Below are 25,854 nucleotides of genomic sequence, written 5' to 3'. Positions count from 1 at the left end.
ACATGGCTACCCTTTCGAAAATGAATGGGGGAGGTTGGTAAATGAGCGCCCCTTTAAATGCACCTAAAAACATGTTCATTTTTTATGATCTTAGGTTGTGTACACAGTTTGAATTATTGTCGTTGGAAACGATCTTTTATGATTGTTTCATGACAATTGAGTGACAGATTAATGAACAAGCACTGTACACAGTGCTGTTTTGTTCTATGGAGTGGAGAGGAGGAAGAATGAGCAAGCAGCACCCAGATGTGCTCTCCTCCCTTCACTTCTATTGTCATTTTTTGTCATCTGTGTTTCATGGATCCATCAGGATGGACCACTTCGGGCAACCTCTGTACACTTGTCAGATTCTCGCCCAAAACAAGCCCAATTTGGGCTTTCTGACATCTGCACATAGCGTTAGGGGTGACGGCTGCTTGGCAGGTCAAAGGCTGTCTGCCAGGAGGAGCTGGGAAATGCCAAAAAGCCAATAATGGGCACCTAAATCATCTAAAAAAATATAAGAAAAAAACAAACACTTAGATTAGGACCACAGTGGTGATTCTTTTTGCTACCAAAATGTAATTATGTTCTTGCAGCACACTGAGATCAATATAAATCTAAAGGGATTACTGGCAACAGTTACTTTTCTCAGTGGTAAAGATAATTAATCACCAGTGTAGCCCTAAGTTTACAGTTATTTGGGTATCTGTGCCTTTAACAGAAAGTCATACATATATGGACAAAGATGGCCATTTATTTTAGGAGGTTTAGGAGATCAGCTAATTTAAGCTAATTCTAAAACTATGGAAAACTTTCCCATTAGAACATAGTTGTTCTTCTACTGTAATGTGTTGGCCGTCTCGCCTTGTCACTTCCCATTATCAGTTGGCATGCCTTTGTGTGCCATGACCTGTTCAGGCATATGCCTCCAGAATTGAATTACTGAGCATGTGATGTCTAGGTGAACAGTGGGTGACGTATGATATCACAGGTGAGACAATGGCGACCAGGGGTGGAGGGAATTCTACTCACATCACTGGGAAAATGGCAAGATGGAACCGATGGAAGTCACATGTAGTCAGGGGCAGTTTAGTTGGCTCAATGTTTGATATTTCCATCAATTTTAAGGGAGGAGGCAGAGATAGAGAGAGAAGGACAGAGCGAGGAAGGAACAGAGAGATAAAAAAGAAAGGGAGGGAAAAAAGAGATTTAGAGAGAGAGAAAGAGCAGACAGAGATGAAACAAAGAACAAGAAAGAGAGAAAAGAAAAAAGGGAGACTGAGAAAGAAAGAGTCGAACATAGAGAGGGGTAACGGAGGAAGAGAGAGATAGAGATATCAAAAAAGAGGGAGAGAGAAGGAGAGGGAAGGGAGGGAGTGATAGAAAAAGAAACATAAAAAGAAAAAGAGAAAAGGAGGTAAATGAAAGGGAGAAAGAGAAAGAAACAACAAAAACTAGAGGAAGGGGAACAGAGAGAGAAAGGGAAGTAGAAAAAAAAGAAAGGGGAAAACAGAAAAGGAAAAAGAAAGATAAAAGGTAACAGAGAGTTAAAGAAGACGAGAGGGAGAAACAGAGAGAGAAAAAGAAGTAGGGAGCAAGGGAGGGGAAGGAAGAAAGGAAGAGAGAGACCAGATACAAAGGGATACAGATATAAAATATTTCCGATAATAGCTACCATGCAATAGTAAATCAAATGTAGATAGATATCTAGCAGATGGAAGCAGGTAAACAGGCAGGCAGGTAAGTACGCATAGAAAAGAAGTAGACTTAATGCATTGACAGAGATATTTAGAGAGATAGAAGGATAAATAGGGATCAACAATATTTTTGGAAAGGTAAAGATCTAATATAGCTATAGACATAACACAAACAACAAAAAAAGATGCTGCCACTTAATCATATGGAAAGTAAAGCTGTTTTGACCTAGTTTTCAACTATATAGATTTGATTTTCAGCACAGATGTTCTTAGAAACAATTGAAAGTCCTTCAGACCCCTGAGAGCAAGCTCTTTCTGCACAGAATATAAATCTGCTTTTCCAGTGGCTCATCCCGCTGGGAATCTGCATCAAGTTTCATATGAAAGTAAAACTGCAAAGCCATGATTGTCCTACACCTGCATTGTTAATGTGCAGACTTTTCGGTCAGATGTTTGGGTCAGATGCCTGAGCTAGTCATTAACACAGATGAAGTAATGTAATGAAGTGCAGTAACCCATAGCAACCAATCAGCAATAACACTGGTCTAATGACGGCAGGCTACGTGCAGTTTCTAAGGGTTACAGCACACCATCATTTCTCTTTGTCTCATTAACATGAGCCGGTAAAATACAGCATATGGGAATGAAATAGGTGACATCATTGGTATTTTAGTATTTTAACTGGGAACACCCAAAATGACTGTAGTAACCAAGGGAAAAAATAAACTAAAAGCAATGATAAAAATAAACTAAAAGCAATGAATAAAGATCTCTAGCTGAGAAATGTATTTATTTTATAACAACAAATGACATAAATTTTAGAATGAGGCAAAAAGCAGTTTGGACCCATCATAAACCATGGGAGCTGAACATTAAATTAGTGAACAGAAGATGATGCCACGGGTATTTTGCTGTCTGTGTTGTTATTTAATCCATACTTTAGCCATAGTTAGCAAATTTACCAGCTAGCCAGTTACCTTAATGACTGTGTTGCCTTATGTTCACCATTGTGCTGCCAACTTTAATACACAGAAATCAATTGTCATTTGGGGAATAATACTATCAAGGCGAATGAAGCCAAGCCACAAATCTGCTTCGGGATCATGAAAAAAAGATTTTCTTTTCAATGGATGAACAAAGAGCACTCATACAATGTTTCCCAGGTATCTGCACAAATAATAAATTTTACCTTTATGAATTATGATAGCTGATTGGATATCATGGGTTACTGCACTTTGCACAACACTGTGTGTAATTCAATAATTCTTGATGTGCCAAAACTATAAAACGCACAAATCTCTCCGGCTTATAAAAGATATTCTGCAGTTTGACTCTATTGTGCCTGTATATGCTAATGCCTTTGTGTATTTTGGACTATGCATTACTGTATCCCATCTGTGCTTGGCTTTTACTGCAGCAATGAATGGAGATGGAACAATAGGGGAAGAGTAGTTGGAGGGTCAGTAAATACAAAATAACATTGTGCAGCCTGGCAGACCTGGTAAAAGGGGCATTGGTCACAATTCCTCCACTATCCAGGGACTGGGGCAGTATATTAAAGCCTTGCATAGTGTAACCCTATACACACCAACCATTCCAACCTTGTAGATTCTTCTACCCAGCGCTAAGCTACACTGGCTGAGCATTTACAGTAACATACACAATACACACAATAACTTTGCACTGCATGACATATTCTTTATTTGCAAGTCAGTTCACTTGCTGTAGCATGTAATCTAAGTAGATATCTGCTTACAGCCTAAAAATACCTTTGCTTATCCATACCAATGCAATAAAAGCAGAAGAGCAATGCTACCAGGGGTTGCTTGTCATGATAATTAACCTGTTCACAACCAGATGGAAGAAGAACATTTAGGATTCATTTAGTACATGTAAATCAGAAACTAGGTATGGATAAAAAGCAGAAAGAGAATAAAGAGACCCACCGTTTCCTCCCCTTAAGGATGCAGGTGACCTGTAGATAGCAATGGGCGCTGAGACATGCTTTGCTCCATGGAAGTGGTGAATGTGATGAGATCCTAAGTTAGATGCGCCCCAGGTCAACCCAAGGAGCCCACTGAGGGTAAGGGGCAGTATCCACATGGCCAGTCGGAGGCCGGGGCAAGTAGGGCCCGGGTCACAGTTCCAAGGCATTTGCCTCTGCTGCTCTTGCCCCTGCATGGAGCAGTCAAAGCAGCCCTTTCCCCCCCAGGACAAACTTTTAATCCCCCAATCCTCCAACACGCCTTCCAATTCACTGCTCCATCCCAAACACCTGGATTTCCCTTTGTGGGTTCTTTCTCTCCCCAAGCAATGGAAGAAGTCTCCTTTTACTTCATTCTTCCCTTCAGTTTTTTGGTCCCATGACAGCAATCCCAATCCAGACACATAAAGCTAAAGGGGTTAAAATCTCTGGTTGGGTCCTTTTTTGGTTAGGATCCCTGACTTGGTCCTCTCCTGGTTGAAATCCTGACTTGGTCTACTCCTGGTTGAGATCCCAATCTTGGTCCTCTCTTGGATGAGATCTCTAGATTGATTCTCTCCTGAATGAGATCTCTAGCTTGGTCCTCTCCTGGATGAGATCTCTAGCTTGGTCCTCTCCTGGATGAGATCCCTGACTTGGTACTCTCCTGGATGAGATCCCTGACTTGGTACTCTCCTGGATGAGATCCCTGACTTGGTCCTCTCCTGCGCAGCCATAATAATCCACAGGATATCCACAGTTAGAAGAGTGAAGACAGAAGAAGAAAAGCCACTTCCTAGAGCTTGCTGAGGAATAGAAATTGATGAGCTCTCCTAAATTCTGCATTGAGTGGAGCTACTCCAACAGAGCAGCTTCAACCACAGCAACTCAACAATGAGCCATCCTCCCCCTCCAATGCAATGTGACTGGTCGGACTATTAGCAGTAATAGCAGAGGATAGTGCACCCTTATGAAAGAATCAGCCAACAAGAATATGCTTCCGATCCCAAGCCTATGCAAATCTGCAGTCTCCAAACAGCAAATCACTGAAGCTTGGATGCAATGCAGAGGAAGAGCCTATGTGAACGAGGGAGGCAGAGTAAAAAAGAAGGATGTGCAAAGAAAAAAAAACAAATCCCCTTTCTGATTTCCTCTGCTGTTATCACACACCTAGAAGAGGAGCAAGAAAACATGTGCTGCTCAATTTCCAGCAGCCAGGTGCTCTGGTGCAGCTAGACCTGGGCATTTCTTCACCCTTTTCCTAATGCTATAGATCAAATGTTCCGAGATTTCAAAGAAATAAGAAAGAAGAAAAAAAAAAGAAATAAAAAAACTTATACACATCTTTTTAACTCCTTACATGCTGCAGAGCTCCAGCAGAACGCATGGCTAGGAATAATCAATGTACTACTGCGCCGCCTGGTGCTCTAAGGGTTACATGTCAGGGCTGGCGTAGGGATTATTTATCGGGGTATTCAATACCCAGGATGGGTTACCCCAGGAGATCTCCACTGAACACACTGAATATGTACATTCACCATTCTGCTATGGAATAAGCTCAGAGACATAAAAAGGATAATTCCACTCTGTCTACTACAAATATGGTAATAATGTTAGATGTTATTTAGGTACTTCATTATTTTTCTTAGAAATACCATTTAGGATGAGAAGTGTTTTTTTGTGCAGCAACTGACCCCCTCAGTCTTACCTATCTAATTAGGAATAAGGGTTTGTGCTGAGCTGTGTAGCACCAAGTACACATGAGTTGTAATCTATCACTATTTGTTTTAAAAGGAGGATCACCAGATGTCTACAAATGGGAAAGGGATGTCCACCAACCATACAATACAAAATGTAGGTTTATTATGGATCACTTATATTAAACCTTTGAATCAAATAATATTACATTTATTTATACAGCAAAAAATAATGGTGTTTCCCATACTCATGTCCTAATTAGCAAATATTACAGAAGAACTATTTTATTTATAACTTTGATTATTTTAATCTATTGATGTTGATACTCTGTTGTACAGCCACTTCTTTGTTAGGCTGGCCTGTCTATAGCTTGATTAATGAGTGTCATATGAAAGTTTCAGCTGTACTCCTATGCCTCTCCAGACTTGGACAAATAAAATCATATAGACTGATCACTTAGGGTCTAATCAATTCTACAATTCCTCATAAAAGTATTAACTAGTATTGTTCTTAAAATTAATAAATATAAAACAAATGTGTATATATAGGCTACGTACACACGTGCAATAATTATCGTTGGAAACAATTGACTAACGACCGATTGTCCGATTATTTAACAAAAAAGTGCACAACTGGCCAACGACGCTGATGAATGAGGAATGTCATTGGAAACGAACGATCCTCCCGGCAGATCTGTTTGGGCGACAACAATTCTCTATTGTGTGTACGGTCATTCAGTGATCGTGAATTGTTCTGCGGTACACTTTCTCTTGTACATGTCACTTCCTGCATCGTTGAAACGATGGTACCTAGAGTGTGTACATTATTGGTGGATTATATTCAAAATAATTGTGAATAATCATTGATTGGTCGTTAATCGTTACTTTTCTAATGACAATTATTGCAGGTGTGTACGTAGCCTAAGGTGTTTATGTTTGCAGCATAGAGTTGTACTGTTCTGCCTCATCTTCCTCTGAAGAAGCCCAAATGGGCGAAACGCATCTGGAATTGACATGTATTTCAATCTGCCTTCCTAATGAACAATAACCTCAATAAAATTTTAGAAACATAATTGTTTCAAATCTCCTGTAAAGCGTTAGTGGAAGAAAAGTTAGTGGAACAAAAGTTATGTCATGTATAATAATAATGTCTGAGAAATGCCAAAAAACACCTCTCTCTCTCTAATTTTCCAAAAAATCAGCTGGCAAAAATTAATAAATAAATAAATAAAATAATATTAATTATAATAATAATGATATATATATATATATATATATATATATATATATGGGGTCACTCTTTGTTGGATATATTGCATCCATAAAATCATCCTTGAAATTCCATGTGGATCTGTTGATGGGGAGCTCAGTGCATGGTAGCAGGCGAGTCGCTGTCCACACAATGGGTGCTGAAATGCTTAAGGCTCAGGCTAGGTCGTCCCTCTGCCAACCAGCAGATTACAAAGTGGCACTGTAGGCGCTGATCGCATCCAATCACTCTGCTGCTCAGATTACAATTAAACCACACATTATCAAGCATATGGGGGACATCAGAAGAGTAATATTCTACTTGATCAAAAGGCTTCTTCTAAAGCACAAAGTCATCTGATACATTGTAACCAATCTAAAATTTTATGATCTAAATACAGTCACCACGATGCCTGCTGTAGTTTCATTTTAATGTGCAATAATCTTATTGATCTCATTTAATGTGGCAAAGAGCATACCGGGCAATAAGGAGTTAATGATGGAAATGTCTGCGCAGGCTGCTGGTAGATTTAATAAATTAGGTGTACATTTGCTAAAATGCTGTAAATGATTACAAATTGTCAGTATTGTTTAAAAATATTACTCATTTGTTGCATATCAGGCATGTTGATCTCCTGCTGCTTCTTTGCAGCCATTGTTTGTCTACATGCACTTGGATGGCTGAATACAATGTCTTAGGGAAGGGATCTCTGAGTGGATCATGTCTGTGCAATGTGTGTTGGTCACTTGTAGCCTCTGCTACAGGTCTGAAAGTCTGACAACAAAGGGGGAAAAATAGTGATACAGGGACAGAGTTGTCACTACATAAAGGAAGTGCCTCAAAATATTTATGGATGGGTTACAATTACTTTAATTGAACAGTAACATAGAATATTAGCAAATGCATATGCTGAAATTATTCTATATACATATTTTTTGACTGAGGAGGGGGTTTATAATATAAGGTGCAAAAACCCATATCAACCAATCAGGAATGACCATCGAATGATATGACACTGGTTACAACTTAGTTGCTATAGGCTCTGCACTTTGCTAATCATCTTTTTATACCATTATTTGACAAGTCCTGTATTTATGGCTAGGTTATTCATTTACAAAAAAAAACATGGAGGGACATATTTATATGCATATTATTGTGATCTCCATTACACTGCACTGTGCAATTTGTATGCGCTAGATAAGCGCCCAGAGATTTCTCTGCTCTGTGATTGGAGGAGACCAGGTCACGTGACCTGCTCTTCTCCACAGCCAAAGCCAGGTTTGAACATGCAACAGGATCAAGCGATCACCCAGGGCTCCTTACAGCTGGCAACTTGCCAGTCACTTGGCTGATTGCATTGCAGCAAAGAACCAGCATCTGCAGGTTTGTTAGCAAGCTGCAGTGAGCTGCACTGGGCAGCCACAGGTAGAAGTTACATGAAGCATATCACTGACATAAGGAAAAGGTAACCGCACCACAACCTCACTGCCGAACTAAATACAGCCTAATGGAGCAGAGGGATTCTGGGGGAGGGAGCCAACCATGGTGAATTTGGCAGATGACTTGACTGGACTCTCATGATTATCAATGAGCAAACCTAGCTTTGACGTCAACGCTAGAAAAGCAAATGCATACTTATAGTGTAAATCACTGCTTTTTATTATGTCTACAGTGCAGTCACACCCCTGGTTTTTAAGGAGCCTGTCTTATAAAAACTCACAGTCACAGGAATGAAATGAAATGTGCTCAGAGTGGTTCCTGAAGAAGCGTATTCAAGTCCATGAAACATGTAGGACCCACCATATACTGAGACTAATGCATGTTTTATGGGTATGTACAAAGTTTTTACATGAATTAAATGTAAATTTTAAAAAAATTGTTTCAATTAATGGGTAATTTAGGTGCCTTAAAAGTCATATCTTCCTATTCCTATTCTTTTAGGTTTTATTCCAAATGACCATCAATGTAAGGGTTGCATTCTTCTTACTGACCACCAATGTAAAGCACATTTTCCCATTAACTATTGAGGATGTGATTTAGGTTAATTTACACCAACACCTAAATTATTTTATAAGTTACTGTGTAGTAAAATGATTGGGAAAAATTAAACTCATTTCCCTTTAAATTTAATTGAAAGGAAAACATCTATGCAGAAATTTTGCAGCAATGCCTTATTTATGTAAAAGTGATGGTAAAATGGTAAAGTGTAATTAATTACAATAAAGAGAACATCACACATCTAAAATCCTGTGCAGATTGCATGGAGCTGTTAATGCTCATTATTCAATCAATCAATCAATCAATCAATCACTATCAATCAATCCTTTATGGAATCAAGAACAAAAGTTTGCTGGTTTCAAAGCAGACACAAGTGATTCTTTAGCATGAATCAGTTACAGTCCTCACAGTGGTGAGAATGTGATAAATAAAACATTGCTTTCCTGAAGGATGCAATCTGATTACAGCCAGCAAGTCTTTTTATGTGAATGGAAAGTAAGATCAAGAAGATTCTCTATACACATTCATTGTATTTCATCCAGAACCTCAACAGTTACGTAACCCCCAAAACAAACAGGACGTCATTATTTAAAGGAGAATTTCACATCGCTGACCTTCTAATATTCTGCTATGAGCAGGGTTACTATTCTTTTTAATCTAATTTGAATGAGTAGTCCTCCATGACAAACCAACAGAGGGGGCAACATCCAACAGATTGTGAATATTGCCAACTTTTCTCTTGATACTGCTACAAAAAACTGCATCAAATAATTCCAAAAAAATAAACATAAACAAATATAAAATTCTAAGTTTCAAATAAGTATTATACATATATATATATTTATATATATATATATATATTTATATATATATATATATATATATATATATATATATATATATATATGATTTGTACAGAGATGCCAAGGTTTACTATTAGGAAAAATGTGCTAAATAGCAAATATTATTAGAAGGAATGAACAAAACAAAGCTTTCTTTTCCCTGCAACAATTAGGGAGATACTGGCACAATTTAGCCATATAAAAGGTAAAGCATTGAAGGTATTGTGGAAGGCAAAGGTAAGGTGGTTTATAGTGGACTTTATTCCGGCTTTTATCCCTGAGGATTATGGAAGCTTCTTTCTATTATCCTGGATGTGTTTTTGGTGGGCATGATGTGAAAAAATAGCAAAAAAAGCTATACAAAATACAAAAATGTAAAGTTACAGTACAGAAAAATCAAAACACTAAACAGAAAGTTTAAAAAATCTCTACATTAACCACCTCCAAACATTTTTGTTATTCAAGTTAATTTTACCAGGGCAATTTCATGGGTAAAAAAAACAAGCTTCTGCTTTGCAAAACATTGCCAGTAATTTTTGAGTGAAATCAACTCCGCCATTCTTTAATCACCAATTGCCACAATAATGAAAAGTGATTTCCTATTGGTTTCTACTGATGTGTTGCATATTTCATATCATCATTGCTCTTTATATTGTCTCATATAATAAAAGTTTCCATGCAAAGAAGATTTTTTTAGAGTACTGACATGACTGCCTATATTTACAATGTGCAAGGTATAATTTAGCTCTAATTATATGCAATTTCACATTTTCCCAATGCAAATACATACATTAACAATGTGGGCAGAAAATCATTGCAGCAAAATTGATCTTTGCTACTGTATCAATAAAATTTATGAAGCATGTCATTACTGTATAGAGAAAACTGACAAGGTCCACAGACCCAAAACAAAATGAATAGGCTAATTTCAACATAAATGAGTGAGGCTCCATATATGTGCTTGGGTCCAGTGAACTCAACGATGAGTAGGTCTACCTTTCTCAGGCAGAGTCATTACTAGCTGTCTGCACATAGTGTAAGTGTACAATCAATTTTCCGGAGCCCCTAATTAGCTGAGGGTCCGGGCTTTAAATAAAGAGACTGGAACTGTCAGCCCAGGATATTTGTGGAGGCCATTATTTATATTCCGGGGAACCAATCACCAATTGCGGGAGGCATTGTATTTATGAAGCTTGAAAATAGAGTAATAAAGGAGCTTCAAACTCATCCCCAGTCTTCAGCAAGATTGAGGGGAAGTGATGAGTTACAATAAACATATAGAAGTTGATCTAAATGGAAATAAAATGGAATTTTAATGGAATTACGGAATACAAAAAGTAATAATATGGATCAGAACATTAGGGTTCTATCAGATACTGCACTTTCTGTACCTGGCATACTGAGTTTTAGCACAGAGTGGATAGAATGAATATATTTAGGAATATGGGGATGAGTTATGTAGCCCGTATGGTGTTAGAAATGACTTTTATAGTCAATTGTTATGTTCTTTCTATATTATGGTCTAGTTTCTAAGCACAAAGTGTTCCAAAGAAAAACATCATATTGCATTGAAGTTCATTGCTGGGATCAATATAGGAGGAACAGGGTGGTCTTGTGTTCAGTCTGGGTCACTGAAGATCTGGATTCAGTTGACTTGTTTGTCTAATAAATAACTTTTTTTCTTTATTTTTTTTTTTTATAGACTTGGAAAACGTAAATATGTCTACAAATGTTTAATGCCCCCTTTGACCCTGTTAGGTTGATTACATTTTGCCCATTGTCCTAGTGACTATGACAGCAAGGCAAGAAAGAGGTGGGGTGATCAATTATATGTAAGAGGAAATAATTTGAACATAAGAGACGTTCTAACCTTTCTTCCTTCTAATGTAAAAGCAACATTTTTGACGTTTTTGAAAAGATTTCATATAGCTCCCTAATCTGACAAGTGAGGGACATTTCCCCAGTGGAGATCCAGACTCCTTATAGGGGTTCCATGTCTTCTCTACAACTAAATAAAAGCTTGGCTAGAATTGGGCTTTACATTTAAGAAACAAATTGCAATGGTTTGCCCAATTTCAGGAAAAAAACAATTGCTAATGTCTTCCATAATGCGAATGATCTGGATGTTGTGCTAAAGTTTACATGGCAGTATCAATAGTAAAAGTATCAGTTAAAAAATACCAATCCTTTTACCAAAAAAAAACAATTTGGTTCCAAATCAAGCAAACAAAAATATAATCTCTTATATAGTGGTCAACTTCTGTCCTTGTTTCTACGCACATCTTTATGATGGTTTATCTGTAAATCCATGCTGATAGAGTTAAGTGTGTCTGCCTGAACAGTGATATGCTGACAGTGTGAGATTAATTCCCAGTTCACAAAGATCTTGTTCTCAGAAGCCTGAAGACCTTTCAGGTATTTCGAGGAACATCTTAGTGAAAAATCACATCTCTGTGTTAAAAAAAAAAAACTAGGTCAGTGTAGTTTAATCTATGTATGAATAATTGGCATGCATGTCAGGCACCTATTACACACATGGACAATGCAAACTAAGCATATTATATAAGATTGGAGAAGAAGACCTAAGCTTTAAACATCATCATGATCAGGAGATCCAGAAATATAGACAGGAAAATCAAAAAGTAAAACTCAAGTTTTTAGGTAAAACACAACATTGGCCAAGCCCTTCAATGATTTCTAAGCCTTTATATTGATCCCCCTAGTAATAGGATTGTAACTGGCCAATATTGGGAGGTATAAGGGGCATGGCCAAGCTTAATCTCTAAGGAAAAGGAAGCATACATGAAGCTACTTATATCTCTAAACTTGCTGATTGTTTGGATCCATGGAGTACCGTTGCTTATCCAAGTTTTACCACGTGCCTAAAATATTACAACTATTCCTTGGCACCTATTTTTAACCATTTGGCACATGGGTATGGGAACTGTTCCATAACACTCTATTAATCCTGGGAGCATTCATAGGCGCTGGTTATGGGTCTTTGGGTGTGTTAGCGGTGTTGTTGACTTGGTAAAATGAAGCAGATTGAGCGACAGACCACCATGAGATGATGGATGATGTATTTCACAAAATACACTGCAAATGCACCACAGGCAAATGTAAGATTGTTAAAAAAAAAGAATTCAATCATGCCTAAATATTTTTTATGAAAATCAGGGCTTTGGAGTGGCTGCGTCCCGGTTAAAGGACCTAGCTCTATAACATAGGCTGTTGATATTTATTTATAATGCTTTTTCTGCTTTGTCCTATTTTAATATTTTTTTATTTCTATTTTAAGTTTATCCATTCATCTCTTTATCCATCTATCTGACCAGGGCTTTGTGGCGATTGAGTACTGGACGTCAAGTAAACTGCAGCAGTACCGGAATACACGGCCGCCTGAACTAGCTCCATGGCATATGTTATTGATAGTTACTTCTAATATTTTCCTTGATTTGTTTGATTTTATTAATCTGTTTTTATCTATCTATCTATCTATCTATCTATCTTTCTCGGTGTGTCTTTGTTTTTAAATGTGAATTGATTGTTATTTGACTCTTTCCTCTGGGATTTGTATACATCATTCTGCATTGGTAACAGGCTCAGCAGAAAAACAAGTAGCGGCCTCCCTAGTCACATAAGCAGCCTTCATCTTTGATACAGTGTATCCAACCCTTAATTTCCTTTTACAGCTCCTCCTGTAAATGTTATCTTTGCTCCACTATTCACAGATGTCCACTTGAGACTCATTGCACAGGAAAGCTTTTTTTTATTTTTTTATTTACTCCAACAATTTAGAAGGTAACGCTTAGCCGAGGCACAGAAAATAAATGAATTGAGAAGCATGTAAGCATGGCTGCTCTCTCTGCTAACAGAGGCAGCGACTTATACAAAGAAAGCAATGGATCAACAAAAATGAGCAATTTCCTACTTTGGGGATTAAGATGCATCCCCTTTGTCCTCCTAAATCAAAGTTTTTGGTATTTTATTTTTTTGGTAAGAAAGAGGGATGTATTTTATTTCATTTAACATAAGTGGCCTCTTTAGAGGCTTCAACATAGATCCAAACAAGTTTACTTCTGTCTCAATCAATAACTCAAATAAAACCTTTTTTATTGTACCTCTTTCAGCTGCCGTAATGTTAGCCAAAAAATAAAATAAGGGAAAGATCCTATGAAAAGAGTATCATTGATGATCTTGCATGCAAATGCTACCTGCATGGCTGTCATGCTGATCCATTGTGTTCAGTACTTACTGGCGGACAGGCAACTAATATTTTTAGAATGAGGTCTGTAACACTTATATGGTTCCATTAAAGTGGAAACTTAAATATAATTATATATATATATATATATATATATATTTATACATATTTATACCAATCCGAGTTCAGCATTAGGAGATAATCACCTTTACCAGCATGACTTCCTACACTTAATGTCCTTGCAGTCAAAAGCCCATTGTTTCAAGAGAGACTCGTTAAAAAATTAAAAATGGCTACAACAGTCATGTTCTTCCTAACTTTGAAATGCAATCAGTTTGTGATTTGGTAACTCTTCTATACACAACAGGACTATTGATGTCTTTAAGAGTTATTAAAGGTCTGTCTAAAGTCATGTGCTCTTGTGATATTTCTAGTCTATAGCAAAGATTCCCCATTCCACTCCAGTAAGTAAAATATCCTCCACATTGGTTACATGTGATCTGACACTATTCCTATTCAGAAGAGAATGTATCTACTGGAAGAATATGATATTTTAGAAAAGTAGAACTAATATAATTATGACCATGAATATAATTTATATATACTGCATAATTAAATCATAAGCCAACCTAAAGCAGTTTTCTCTGATGGGGTGGCAACAACACTGCACTGTTTCTGAATTCAGAGCAGATTTTCCATTCTCATGTATGCTTGTGGTATGAAAAAAATCTCTATACTTGTCATTTAGAACCTGGTCACACCAAGTCCTGCTCACTGATTTCAAGATTGGCAGTACTCCCTTTGTCCAGCCCAAGCAATAGTACCCTGAAACACAATGGGGTGGATTTATCAAATGCATTTAGGGATTAGGAAACTTAGTGAATAATAACAAGACATCATTTTCTTACCTTAGTGAATGGGGTAAAAATTCACTTTGCAATGGGTACCCAATCATGTGCAAGCAAATCTAAAATAAAAAATACAGGATTTTGCCTTGCACACGATTGGATGGTTGAAGTCATGACATTTACTAAGCTAGGTAAAATATTACTAGCTGCATGAACAGCTTACATTTGATTAGAAAATCACCTCCAATGTGTATGTTCCCAATTGTTCCTTATCCTCAGAAGTCAGATGCCCCTGTCCATCATTCACATTAACATTTGTCTATGATAAGTCATAAGATATGTTCTCTTCTTATTATATCCAAATAAAACAGCTTCCACTCAGCACTGCTTTAGCAGATACTGTGAAAGGAAATCATGTGCCAGAATCAGAAGAGCACATCGCTTTGTTGCCCTACAATACCATACACACATGCTGCCATGTTCCTGGAGACAATTTTGGGACAGGTTTTTTTTACACCCGCTAACATTAAAGAATAGACAAAAAAGCTTGCACTGCCTAACTGCCAACTGTCAGGGTCCAATCTTGGTAGCAGTGTAATGCAACAGATGGTGCAACAAAACTTGATCCATCTGCATGCAGACGCTAAGCCAGATTCCCTCCTTCATAAATCTGAAGCCTTATAAATGTTTCCCAAATGATACTGCTTAAAAAAAGATGGTGAAAAGACTGTTAAAGGTTAATTCCTGTGCATTTTGCAGTCAGCATTTACTTTAATTACAATATTAATGTTAATAATCTAGAGTGTTGATGTTGTGAATTTATGAGTCATATTTTTAGGATAATATTTCATTATTGGAATTGTAGCCACTAGAGGGCAGATGAACTGCACAGTCAGTTAAATTGTCAGATTGCTGCTGTGCAGAAGCATTTGTGAAAGTGTTTCTTTTACTCAGTATGTAATTGAGTTTCAGAGTGTGTGGGTCATCCAATATTTTCGCAATAAGACATGTCAGCCACATTGAGTAAGCATACATTCTATGTTTGTGTATTTTGTATTGCAAACATAAATTTGGATATATTAAAAAAAATTATTTGAAACTAATCAGGGTTTTCTAGAACCCTCAGATTTTCCCAGGAGTTGCTAGGGGATCTTTTAGAAATGAGCAATTTGTGCCTCTCAGCTCATTTGCCACTGACACCAATGATCTTTTCATGTCTCAGGCCGGCAATGTAAAAGGCACTCTTTTGATCTCCATGCTAATGTACTGTGAGCTATTGATATTGTCAGGGATTCCCTAAGTCCTCAATGTTATTTCAAGGTCACACAAGTGGTTTACCAAGTGGACCAATTTGCTCCAACAAAAGGTATCAACCAACTACAACACAAATGTGTGAAAAAAAACAGTCACACAAATGTAACAAGCCTGAATATCACTGTTTCCTATAAAGAAAAGTTGAACCAATCAGAACCTGAGAACTAAAATAATGCATTTCCCAAAACAGTAATATCATTTTTCTCAACAAAATGTATTTTGTGGTTACAAGGAGCTTTGCCAACCCACATTTTTATGGAGATCGAACCACTTTGTATTTACTTTTTATTTTAATATTGGAAATGGGCGCAGTATTTCATTTGGTTTATTTTTATTTATTTTATTCTCCTAAGGTTATATGGTAAAGCCTCTATATGACCCCCCCACTGTATTGACACACTGGTTTTGGCACTGGATGTATGGAACAGCTTGGGGCTAATCAGCACCAGACTGGTGACTAGCACCGACACATGGGTTAAGCAATGCAGAAAAGTGGCAGATGTGCAGATCAGAAACCTGCAAACAAGGTCATGGGAGCAAATCAGGTGATTCGTCATGACCGTACAGTGTTGTACAACAATCAGCTCATCTATCACACAAGACATAAATAATATTAATTTAAAAAATATTCTTATGTACAGCATGTATGCTAAAGTTGGAATGTACATACTTATACAGAGTTTACATTGAGCATTGCAAATATACAGTACAATTTTATAACAGCAAGAAATGATCACATTCCGCATCAAAGCCTGAGAACACTGTAAGATCTGCAGCCTCCCTCCCAGGGGACATACAATACAGTATATACGACTACTCCACAGGGGCGATGATTGCATTGCTATGTTATAGAACTTCTACCAAGAGGGTTTTATCTTCAAATAGGTCACATGTAATTATTATACAAGCTACTGCATTCCGCATGCATCACACAACGATTATGGTAGAACGCTTGTATCCTCGTTACCATATTTAACAAGCCCTAAGAAATTACTATGTGTCTATGGAAGTAATACATTGATTTTTTTTTTCTTTTCTGTATGTTTAGTCTTAAAGCATACCTAGACTCAGAATTTTCATTTTTTTCATAAAAGGGTAGAAAGCTCTTTTATGTAAGGTAAAAATTTTTTTTTTTAGGTGCAACACCCTTTGTTTGTGCAGCACCGCCCCCTAATTCTCGGCCGCCTAGGTAGCGCAAAGAAGAGCAGCGCAAAGCCTCCCGGGATACCTACATCACGCATCCCGGGAGGCTCTTGGGCGCTCCTTCTGCACATGCCTGAGCATTTTTGCTCAAACAGAAAAATTTGCTAACCTTACGCAGTGAGATCGGCAAATTTTTTTTGATCCTACGTCACCCGATCTCGCACCTGGGTCGGGTGATGTAGGATGAAGAACCCTGACGAGAAGACGCAGATGGCGGCGCCTGGAGCGATGACACAGGACCCGATGCCAGAAACCCCCAGAGTGACTGCCCTGCGGGATTGAAGGTAAGTACTCAAAACTCAAGACAAAAGATTAGAATATCATCCTGACAATCACTCAGAACAAGATTAGAAACAGTAGCTTACATAATTGCTTGGTATAGTTCCTCTTTAATGTGGCAAACAAAAAGCATGCTGTTATAAGAAGAAAGCGGTGACAGACTATAGCTATAGGAGACCATGTGACTGCAATGGGGCATGGAGGTAGGGCACAAAAATGCAATCTGTTTGAAGAGTGATTCTTGCAGGCAATTATAGAATACATAAATATTAATATTTGGCTTGAGCCAGAGATTAGGGAGGCTGGAGTCTTTAATGGTTCCACTATGGAGCCACATTACACATAGCTATGGCTAAGCTCCACCGATATACAAGAGGTCCAGAACTTGGCTAATCTGACTGCTAGCATAGCCTGGACAATGAACTAGTTGCACAGAACTACGAATAGCAGGGTAAAATGGCATAGATGTATTTCCACTTTGTGTCATTGCTTACCAACTGTAATTGAAAGTGTCACTTTAAATTTAATTATTGTGTTTATATGATAGTAAATTTGTGACTTTATTTTTGTAATGGTTTTTGTGCCAAGGGGTAAGCAGGTGTACCTGGAGGCAGCTATGTCAACACAGGAGAGCTCAGTGGCTCAAAGGTTAGCACTCTGGCCTTTGCAGCGCCAGGCCCCAGTTTTGAATCTTGGCCAGGGCACTATCTGCATGAAGTTTGCAGGTTCTCGCCGTGTTGGCTTAGGTTTCCCCTAGCATTCCAAAAACATGTAGTTAGGTTAATTGGCTTCCCCAAAAAATTGACCTAAGACTGTATTAAAGATTAACATACTTAAGGGTTGGAAATTAAATTGTGAGTGTCCCACTGAGGGACAGCTAGTGACATGGCTATAGACTTTGTACTATATAAATACTTTTTTATTAACAATAATAATAATAATATACCCATATATCATTTAAAACTATAGACATCCTTTCTCAACCAGGGTTCTGTGAAATGCTTTGGTTTCTCCAGAAGTTGTCAGGCTGAGCTGGGGTTGATTGACATCTGGGGTCAACACCACTTGGCAGAGCCAACTATATGAAACCAAAGACCTTTTTAGCTGTCTATAAAAGTAAAATTCCGACAACCAATATATTAGGGACATTCCTCCTACTGGCAACCAATGCAAATAGGAATTGTCCAATTAAATGATTATAGCAAATTTTCCGCAACACCTTAAAACTATTTTAAGGGTATCTCGGGGGTAAAAAGTGTGAGAAAGCCTGCTATAGAAAGAAAAAGGCTTTTAAAACATTGGCATATGCTTGATATAATTATTTACAGGATGCTTTTTTACCTTAACTACTACAATATATCCCTAAAAAAAATCATTTTTAATATAGCTTTACATTTGCGTTAAATTCCTCAGAAAATAAATGGGTGTTTCGTAGTTATTCTACTAAATGTTATTGGCTATAAAAGATGAAATGATACGATTCAACAGAATGTTTTAATAAACCACATTTAAGTAAATGTCATTGCCAATGTCATTTAAATAATTCTATCATGCGCTTGTTAATATTTTATTTTTAAGAAAGATACTTATTCTCTCGCGGAATGGGTATGGTTTATGGTTTATTAAGTCGTATAACAAGCGCAGTTTTATTTGTGGCAGTAAAAATGCTGCTTCTATAGCATATATAAAACATAATTGAAGATTGCTCCTTTTTTTTTTTTTTTTTTTTTTTTTTTACTCATACCTTTTTTTGTGGATTAGCAATTAGAAATGAGATTTAGGTAAAAGTACTCTCTTCATTAGTTATAATGAAAGAGAAATTGCTGTAGATCTGAAGAGAGCACTCTTTTGCAAAAGTCCCTCTTCAAATGAAATGTCTCATGAGAATGGTATTCATCAAGTGGTGAGTCGAGTAAAATAACATCAGACCCCTGATCTGTACAAGTTTAAATGGTCCATATTAAACTAAAAGCGCTTCAGACCTAATGCAGTGACATGGAGCACTTACCACTCATTGCGGGCTTTTCCTTTATAACGCCAGGTCTCTTGTCCATGTTTATTATAAGTAGTAATCATACTACTTATACTACACCTTAACCATTAATTCAAATACATGATTTCACTGCTTATTAAAAATTAATTCAATTGTCATTTTTGGTTTCTCCTTTCATTGTTTGAAGGCACTGACAAAATAAGCTGTTGGATAATTAGTGGAAGATTTTTTTAATAATACCAAACATGTCTAGGTGAAGATGACAGGTTGACCAATGAAATGTCAATGGGAAATCTTATTTCTTTTAGAGAACAATATTTTTGAACAAAGTAGAATATTATAGTCTCTAAAGCGACCTTTCCTGACCTTTGCGAATGGGAGAACCTATGGAATAATTATCAAATCTCAGAGAACCTCTGCTATAATTACTATATTCACAACTCCCAGTACATTAGCGTGATGGTCAGTGGAAAGAATGCCTCTTATAACTCCGACCAGAGGAAAGAAGTCCACCCATACAAATCATTGTAAATTGACCTGAAAGGTCTAAATTGCTCATGGCTCCTAGCAACCTCTGAAGGAACCCTTGTTGAGAAACACTGATCTAAGGGACGCAGGTAATTTTTTTCCATAAATGCTCAGGAATTGCATGGTCTAGGTAGCAGGCACAGATATAAGCACCGGAATTGAAACACATTAGAGGATCAAGGTGGGGATTTGTCTGCTAATCAAATTCAGGAGACATTGGATAGCAATATATATATATATATATATATATATATATATATGGAGATATATAGAGGGAGAGAAAGTTATGTTCACTCAAAACATTAATTAGTTCTCCCACAATAAAATAGTGAAAACATCTAAAAGATAAGTAAACAAAACTCCAAGCTGAAGATATTTGCCTCGGAAACTTCTTAACAGTCTTTCTTCAATGCAATAATTTGGCTTATGTGATTGATAAACTGCTTTGCTATAAACCTATTAAGCTTATTCACCAGGGTTTCTTTTAAAACATAAATAAATCAATGCATTCAGCATGCAAGTTTTAGCTCAATTTGAAGCATTAACTGTGCATGTCCACAATGAAGTCTCAGATCTGCTTTGCCTTTGAATAAAATATGCTGCTTACTTACAGACCTCTCAAGGAATAACACATCAGAAAAAAGAGGAAAGGATGCTATTACTAATTCAATAGACAAAGTTTCTTTGCAACACATTAAGTATGCACAATCAGACACTTCTAACAAGGCATAGTGTCAATGGACCAGTATCTTCATGTGCACTGCTCCAGTATAAAACTGATACTTTCATCTGGTATCTATGATCTGCATAAACCTATTTAAAAAGACAATACTAAAAGAAATTATAATACTGCCTATATGATTTCAGTTCATTTAAAGCAGATGATGGAAAGTTGAACCAATTGGTTGTTCTGCTTTACTGCTTTTATATATTGCAGTTGTGTGTCGATCAGGTAATTTAGTATGCCAGATGGAGGAATTAGATCAGCTGGAATCCAATCCAGTTCCTGACACTCACATCTATATGTATACAGATCTCCACCAGTATCGGAGCAGTCAATAAAGCATGGTTGAAGTGGAATACAAAAGGATATTGCCTAAAGTGTAATGTGGTTAATTACATGTGACTACGCCTATGCTGGGTCATCTACTTTATAGAAAATGGCAAATGGAATTGATTTTGTAAGAGAATAGAAATTACCACCTTGCAATGTGAATGTTTATGGTGAATATAATGAATGTTAATTGTGAATCCAAATGTGCAAAGGAAATTAAAAAAACAGATTTAAAAAAAAAAACTAGGTCAGTGTAGTTTAATCTATGTATGAATAATTGGCATGCATGTCAGGCACCTATTACACACATGGACAATGCAAACTAAGCATATTATATAAGATTGGAGAAGAAGACCTAAGCTTTAAACATCATCATGATCAGGAGATCCAGAAATATAGACAGGAAAATCAAAAAGTAAAACTCAAGTTTTTAGGTAAAACACAACATTGGCCAAGCCCTTCAATGATTTCTAAGCCTTTATATTGATCCCCCTAGTAATAGGATTGTAACTGGCCAATATTGGGAGGTATAAGGGGCATGGCCAAGCTTAATCTCTAAGGAAAAGGAAGCATACATGAAGCTACTTATATCTCTAAACTTGCTGATTGTTTGGATCCATGGAGTACCGTTGCTTATCCAAGTTTTACCACGTGCCTAAAATATTACAACTATTCCTTGGCACCTATTTTTAACCATTTGGCACATGGGTATGGGAACTGTTCCATAACACTCTATTAATCCTGGGAGCATTCATAGGCGCTGGTTATGGGTCTTTGGGTGTGTTAGCGGTGTTGTTGACTTGGTAAAATGAAGCAGATTGAGCGACAGACCACCATGAGATGATGGATGATGTATTTCACAAAATACACTGCAAATGCACCACAGGCAAATGTAAGATTGTTAAAAAAAAAGAATTCAATCATGCCTAAATATTTTTTATGAAAATCAGGGCTTTGGAGTGGCTGCGTCCCGGTTAAAGGACCTAGCTCTATAACATAGGCTGTTGATATTTATTTATAATGCTTTTTCTGCTTTGTCCTATTTTAATATTTTTTTATTTCTATTTTAAGTTTATCCATTCATCTCTTTATCCATCTATCTGACCAGGGCTTTGTGGCGATTGAGTACTGGACGTCAAGTAAACTGCAGCAGTACCGGAATACACGGCCGCCTGAACTAGCTCCATGGCATATGTTATTGATAGTTACTTCTAATATTTTCCTTGATTTGTTTGATTTTATTAATCTGTTTTTATCTATCTATCTATCTATCTATCTATCTTTCTCGGTGTGTCTTTGTTTTTAAATGTGAATTGATTGTTATTTGACTCTTTCCTCTGGGATTTGTATACATCATTCTGCATTGGTAACAGGCTCAGCAGAAAAACAAGTAGCGGCCTCCCTAGTCACATAAGCAGCCTTCATCTTTGATACAGTGTATCCAACCCTTAATTTCCTTTTACAGCTCCTCCTGTAAATGTTATCTTTGCTCCACTATTCACAGATGTCCACTTGAGACTCATTGCACAGGAAAGCTTTTTTTTATTTTTTTATTTACTCCAACAATTTAGAAGGTAACGCTTAGCCGAGGCACAGAAAATAAATGAATTGAGAAGCATGTAAGCATGGCTGCTCTCTCTGCTAACAGAGGCAGCGACTTATACAAAGAAAGCAATGGATCAACAAAAATGAGCAATTTCCTACTTTGGGGATTAAGATGCATCCCCTTTGTCCTCCTAAATCAAAGTTTTTGGTATTTTATTTTTTTGGTAAGAAAAAGGGATGTATTTTATTTCATTTAACATAAGTGGCCTCTTCAGAGGCTTCAACATAGATCCAAACAAGTTTACTTCTGTCTCAATCAATAACTCAAATAAAACCTTTTTTATTGTACCTCTTTCAGCTGCCGTAATGTTAGCCAAAAAATAAAATAAGGGAAAGATCCTATGAAAAGAGTATCATTGATGATCTTGCATGCAAATGCTACCTGCATGGCTGTCATGCTGATCCATTGTGTTCAGTACTTACTGGCGGACAGGCAACTAATATTTTTAGAATGAGGTCTGTAACACTTATATGGTTCCATTAAAGTGGAAACTTAAATATAATTATATATATATATATATATATATATACCAATCTGAGTTCAGCATTAGGAGAAAATCACCTTTACCAGCATGACTTCCTACACATAATGTCCTTGCAGAGGTCAAAAGCCCATTGTTTCAAGAGAGACTCGTTAAAAAATTAAAAATGGCTACAACAGTCATGTTCTTCCTAACTTTGAAATGCAATCAGTTTGTGATTTGGTAACTCTTCTATACACAACAGGACTATTGATGTCTTTAAGAGTTATTAAAGGTCTGTCTAAAGTCATGTGCTATTGTGATATTTCTAGTCTATAGAAAAGATTCCCCATTCCACTCCAGTAAGTAAAATATCCTCCACATTGGTTACATGTGATCTGACACTATTCCTATTCAGAAGAGAATGTATCTACTGGAAGAATATGATATTTTAGAAAAGTAGAACTAATATAATTATGACCATGAATATAATTTATATATACTGCATAATTAAATCATAAGCCAACCTAAAGCAGTTTTCTCTGATGGGGTGGCAACAACACTGCACTGTTTCTGAATTCAGAGCAGATTTTCCATTCTCATGTATGCTTGTGGTATGAAAAAAATCTCTATACTTGTCATTTAGAACCTGGTCACACCAAGTCCTGCTCACTGATTTCAAGATTGGCAGTACTCCCTTTGTCCAGCCCAAGCAATAGTACCCTGAAACACAATGGGGTGGATTTATCAAATGCATTTAGGGATTAGGAAACTTAGTGAATAATAACAAGACATCATTTTCTTACCTTAGTGAATGGGGTAAAAATTCACTTTGCAATGGGTACCCAATCATGTGCAAGCAAATCTAAAATAAAAAATACAGGATTTTGCCTTGCACACGATTGGATGGTTGAAGTCATGACATTTACTAAGCTAGGTAAAATATTACTAGCTGCATGAACAGCTTACATTTGATTAGAAAATCACCTCCAATGTGTATGTTCCCAATTGTTCCTTATCCTCAGAAGTCAGATGCCCCTGTCCATCATTCACATTAACATTTGTCTATGATAAGTCATAAGATATGTTCTCTTCTTATTATATCCAAATAAAACAGCTTCCACTCAGCACTGCTTTAGCAGATACTGTGAAAGGAAATCATGTGCCAGAATCAGAAGAGCACATCGCTTTGTTGCCCTACAATACCATACACACATGCTGCCATGTTCCTGGAGACAATTTTGGGACAGGTTTTTTTTACACCCGCTAACATTAAAGAATAGACAAAAAAGCTTGCACTGCCTAACTGCCAACTGTCAGGGTCCAATCTTGGTAGCAGTGTAATGCAACAGATGGTGCAACAAAACTTGATCCATCTGCATGCAGACGCTAAGCCAGATTCCCTCCTTCATAAATCTGAAGCCTTATAAATGTTTCCCAAATGATACTGCTTAAAAAAAGATGGTGAAAAGACTGTTAAAGGTTAATTCCTGTGCATTTTGCAGTCAGCATTTACTTTAATTACAATATTAATGTTAATAATCTAGAGTGTTGATGTTGTGAATTTATGAGTCATATTTTTAGGATAATATTTCATTATTGGAATTGTAGCCACTAGAGGGCAGATGAACTGCACAGTCAGTTAAATTGTCAGATTGCTGCTGTGCAGAAGCATTTGTGAAAGTGTTTCTTTTACTCAGTATGTAATTGAGTTTCAGAGTGTGTGGGTCATCCAATATTTTCGCAATAAGACATGTCAGCCACATTGAGTAAGCATACATTCTATGTTTGTGTATTTTGTATTGCAAACATAAATTTGGATATATTAAAAAAAATTATTTGAAACTAATCAGGGTTTTCTAGAACCCTCAGATTTTCCCAGGAGTTGCTAGGGGATCTTTTAGAAATGAGCAATTTGTGCCTCTCAGCTCATTTGCCACTGACACCAATGATCTTTTCATGTCTCAGGCCGGCAATGTAAAAGGCACTCTTTTGATCTCCATGCTAATGTACTGTGAGCTATTGATATTGTCAGGGATTCCCTAAGTCCTCAATGTTATTTCAAGGTCACACAAGTGGTTTACCAAGTGGACCAATTTGCTCCAACAAAAGGTATCAACCAACTACAACACAAATGTGTGAAAAAAAACAGTCACACAAATGTAACAAGCCTGAATATCACTGTTTCCTATAAAGAAAAGTTGAACCAATCAGAACCTGAGAACTAAAATAATGCATTTCCCAAAACAGTAATATCATTTTTCTCAACAAAATGTATTTTGTGGTTACAAGGAGCTTTGCCAACCCACATTTTTATGGAGATCGAACCACTTTGTATTTACTTTTTATTTTAATATTGGAAATGGGCGCAGTATTTCATTTGGTTTATTTTTATTTATTTTATTCTCCTAAGGTTATATGGTAAAGCCTCTATATGACCCCCCCACTGTATTGACACACTGGTTTTGGCACTGGATGTATGGAACAGCTTGGGGCTAATCAGCACCAGACTGGTGACTAGCACCGACACATGGGTTAAGCAATGCAGAAAAGTGGCAGATGTGCAGATCAGAAACCTGCAAACAAGGTCATGGGAGCAAATCAGGTGATTCGTCATGACCGTACAGTGTTGTACAACAATCAGCTCATCTATCACACAAGACATAAATAATATTAATTTAAAAAATATTCTTATGTACAGCATGTATGCTAAAGTTGGAATGTACATACTTATACAGAGTTTACATTGAGCATTGCAAATATACAGTACAATTTTATAACAGCAAGAAATGATCACATTCCGCATCAAAGCCTGAGAACACTGTAAGATCTGCAGCCTCCCTCCCAGGGGACATACAATACAGTATATACGACTACTCCACAGGGGCGATGATTGCATTGCTATGTTATAGAACTTCTACCAAGAGGGTTTTATCT

At 37.0% G+C, this 25,854-nt stretch overlaps 1 protein-coding gene across 26 annotated transcripts in view; it reads right to left on the bottom strand.

The window, feature by feature from the left end:
- Positions 1-25,854, bottom strand: part of NRXN1 (neurexin 1) — an 892,798-nt gene that overhangs the window by 287,347 nt on the left and 579,597 nt on the right. For 4 of the 26 annotated variants that reach the window (XM_072409718.1, XM_072409719.1, XM_072409720.1 and 1 more), the window contains exon 1: positions 3,626-4,364. The exons of the other annotated variants lie outside the window; for them this stretch is intronic. In XM_072409718.1, the coding sequence (XP_072265819.1) occupies positions 3,626-3,860 (235 nt within the window). In that variant the 5' untranslated portion in view covers positions 3,861-4,364. Of the gene's footprint in view, positions 1-3,625; positions 4,365-25,854 lie in introns of those variants that run through there. 26 annotated transcript variants of the gene reach the window in all.

The sequence above is a fragment of the Pyxicephalus adspersus genome, chromosome 4 (genome assembly GCF_032062135.1).
Source record: "Pyxicephalus adspersus chromosome 4, UCB_Pads_2.0, whole genome shotgun sequence".
NCBI classification, from domain to species: domain Eukaryota; kingdom Metazoa; phylum Chordata; class Amphibia; order Anura; family Pyxicephalidae; genus Pyxicephalus; species Pyxicephalus adspersus.
The sequence above is the reverse complement of the archived record's forward strand: the minus strand, read 5'-3'. Positions and strand labels throughout refer to the sequence as shown.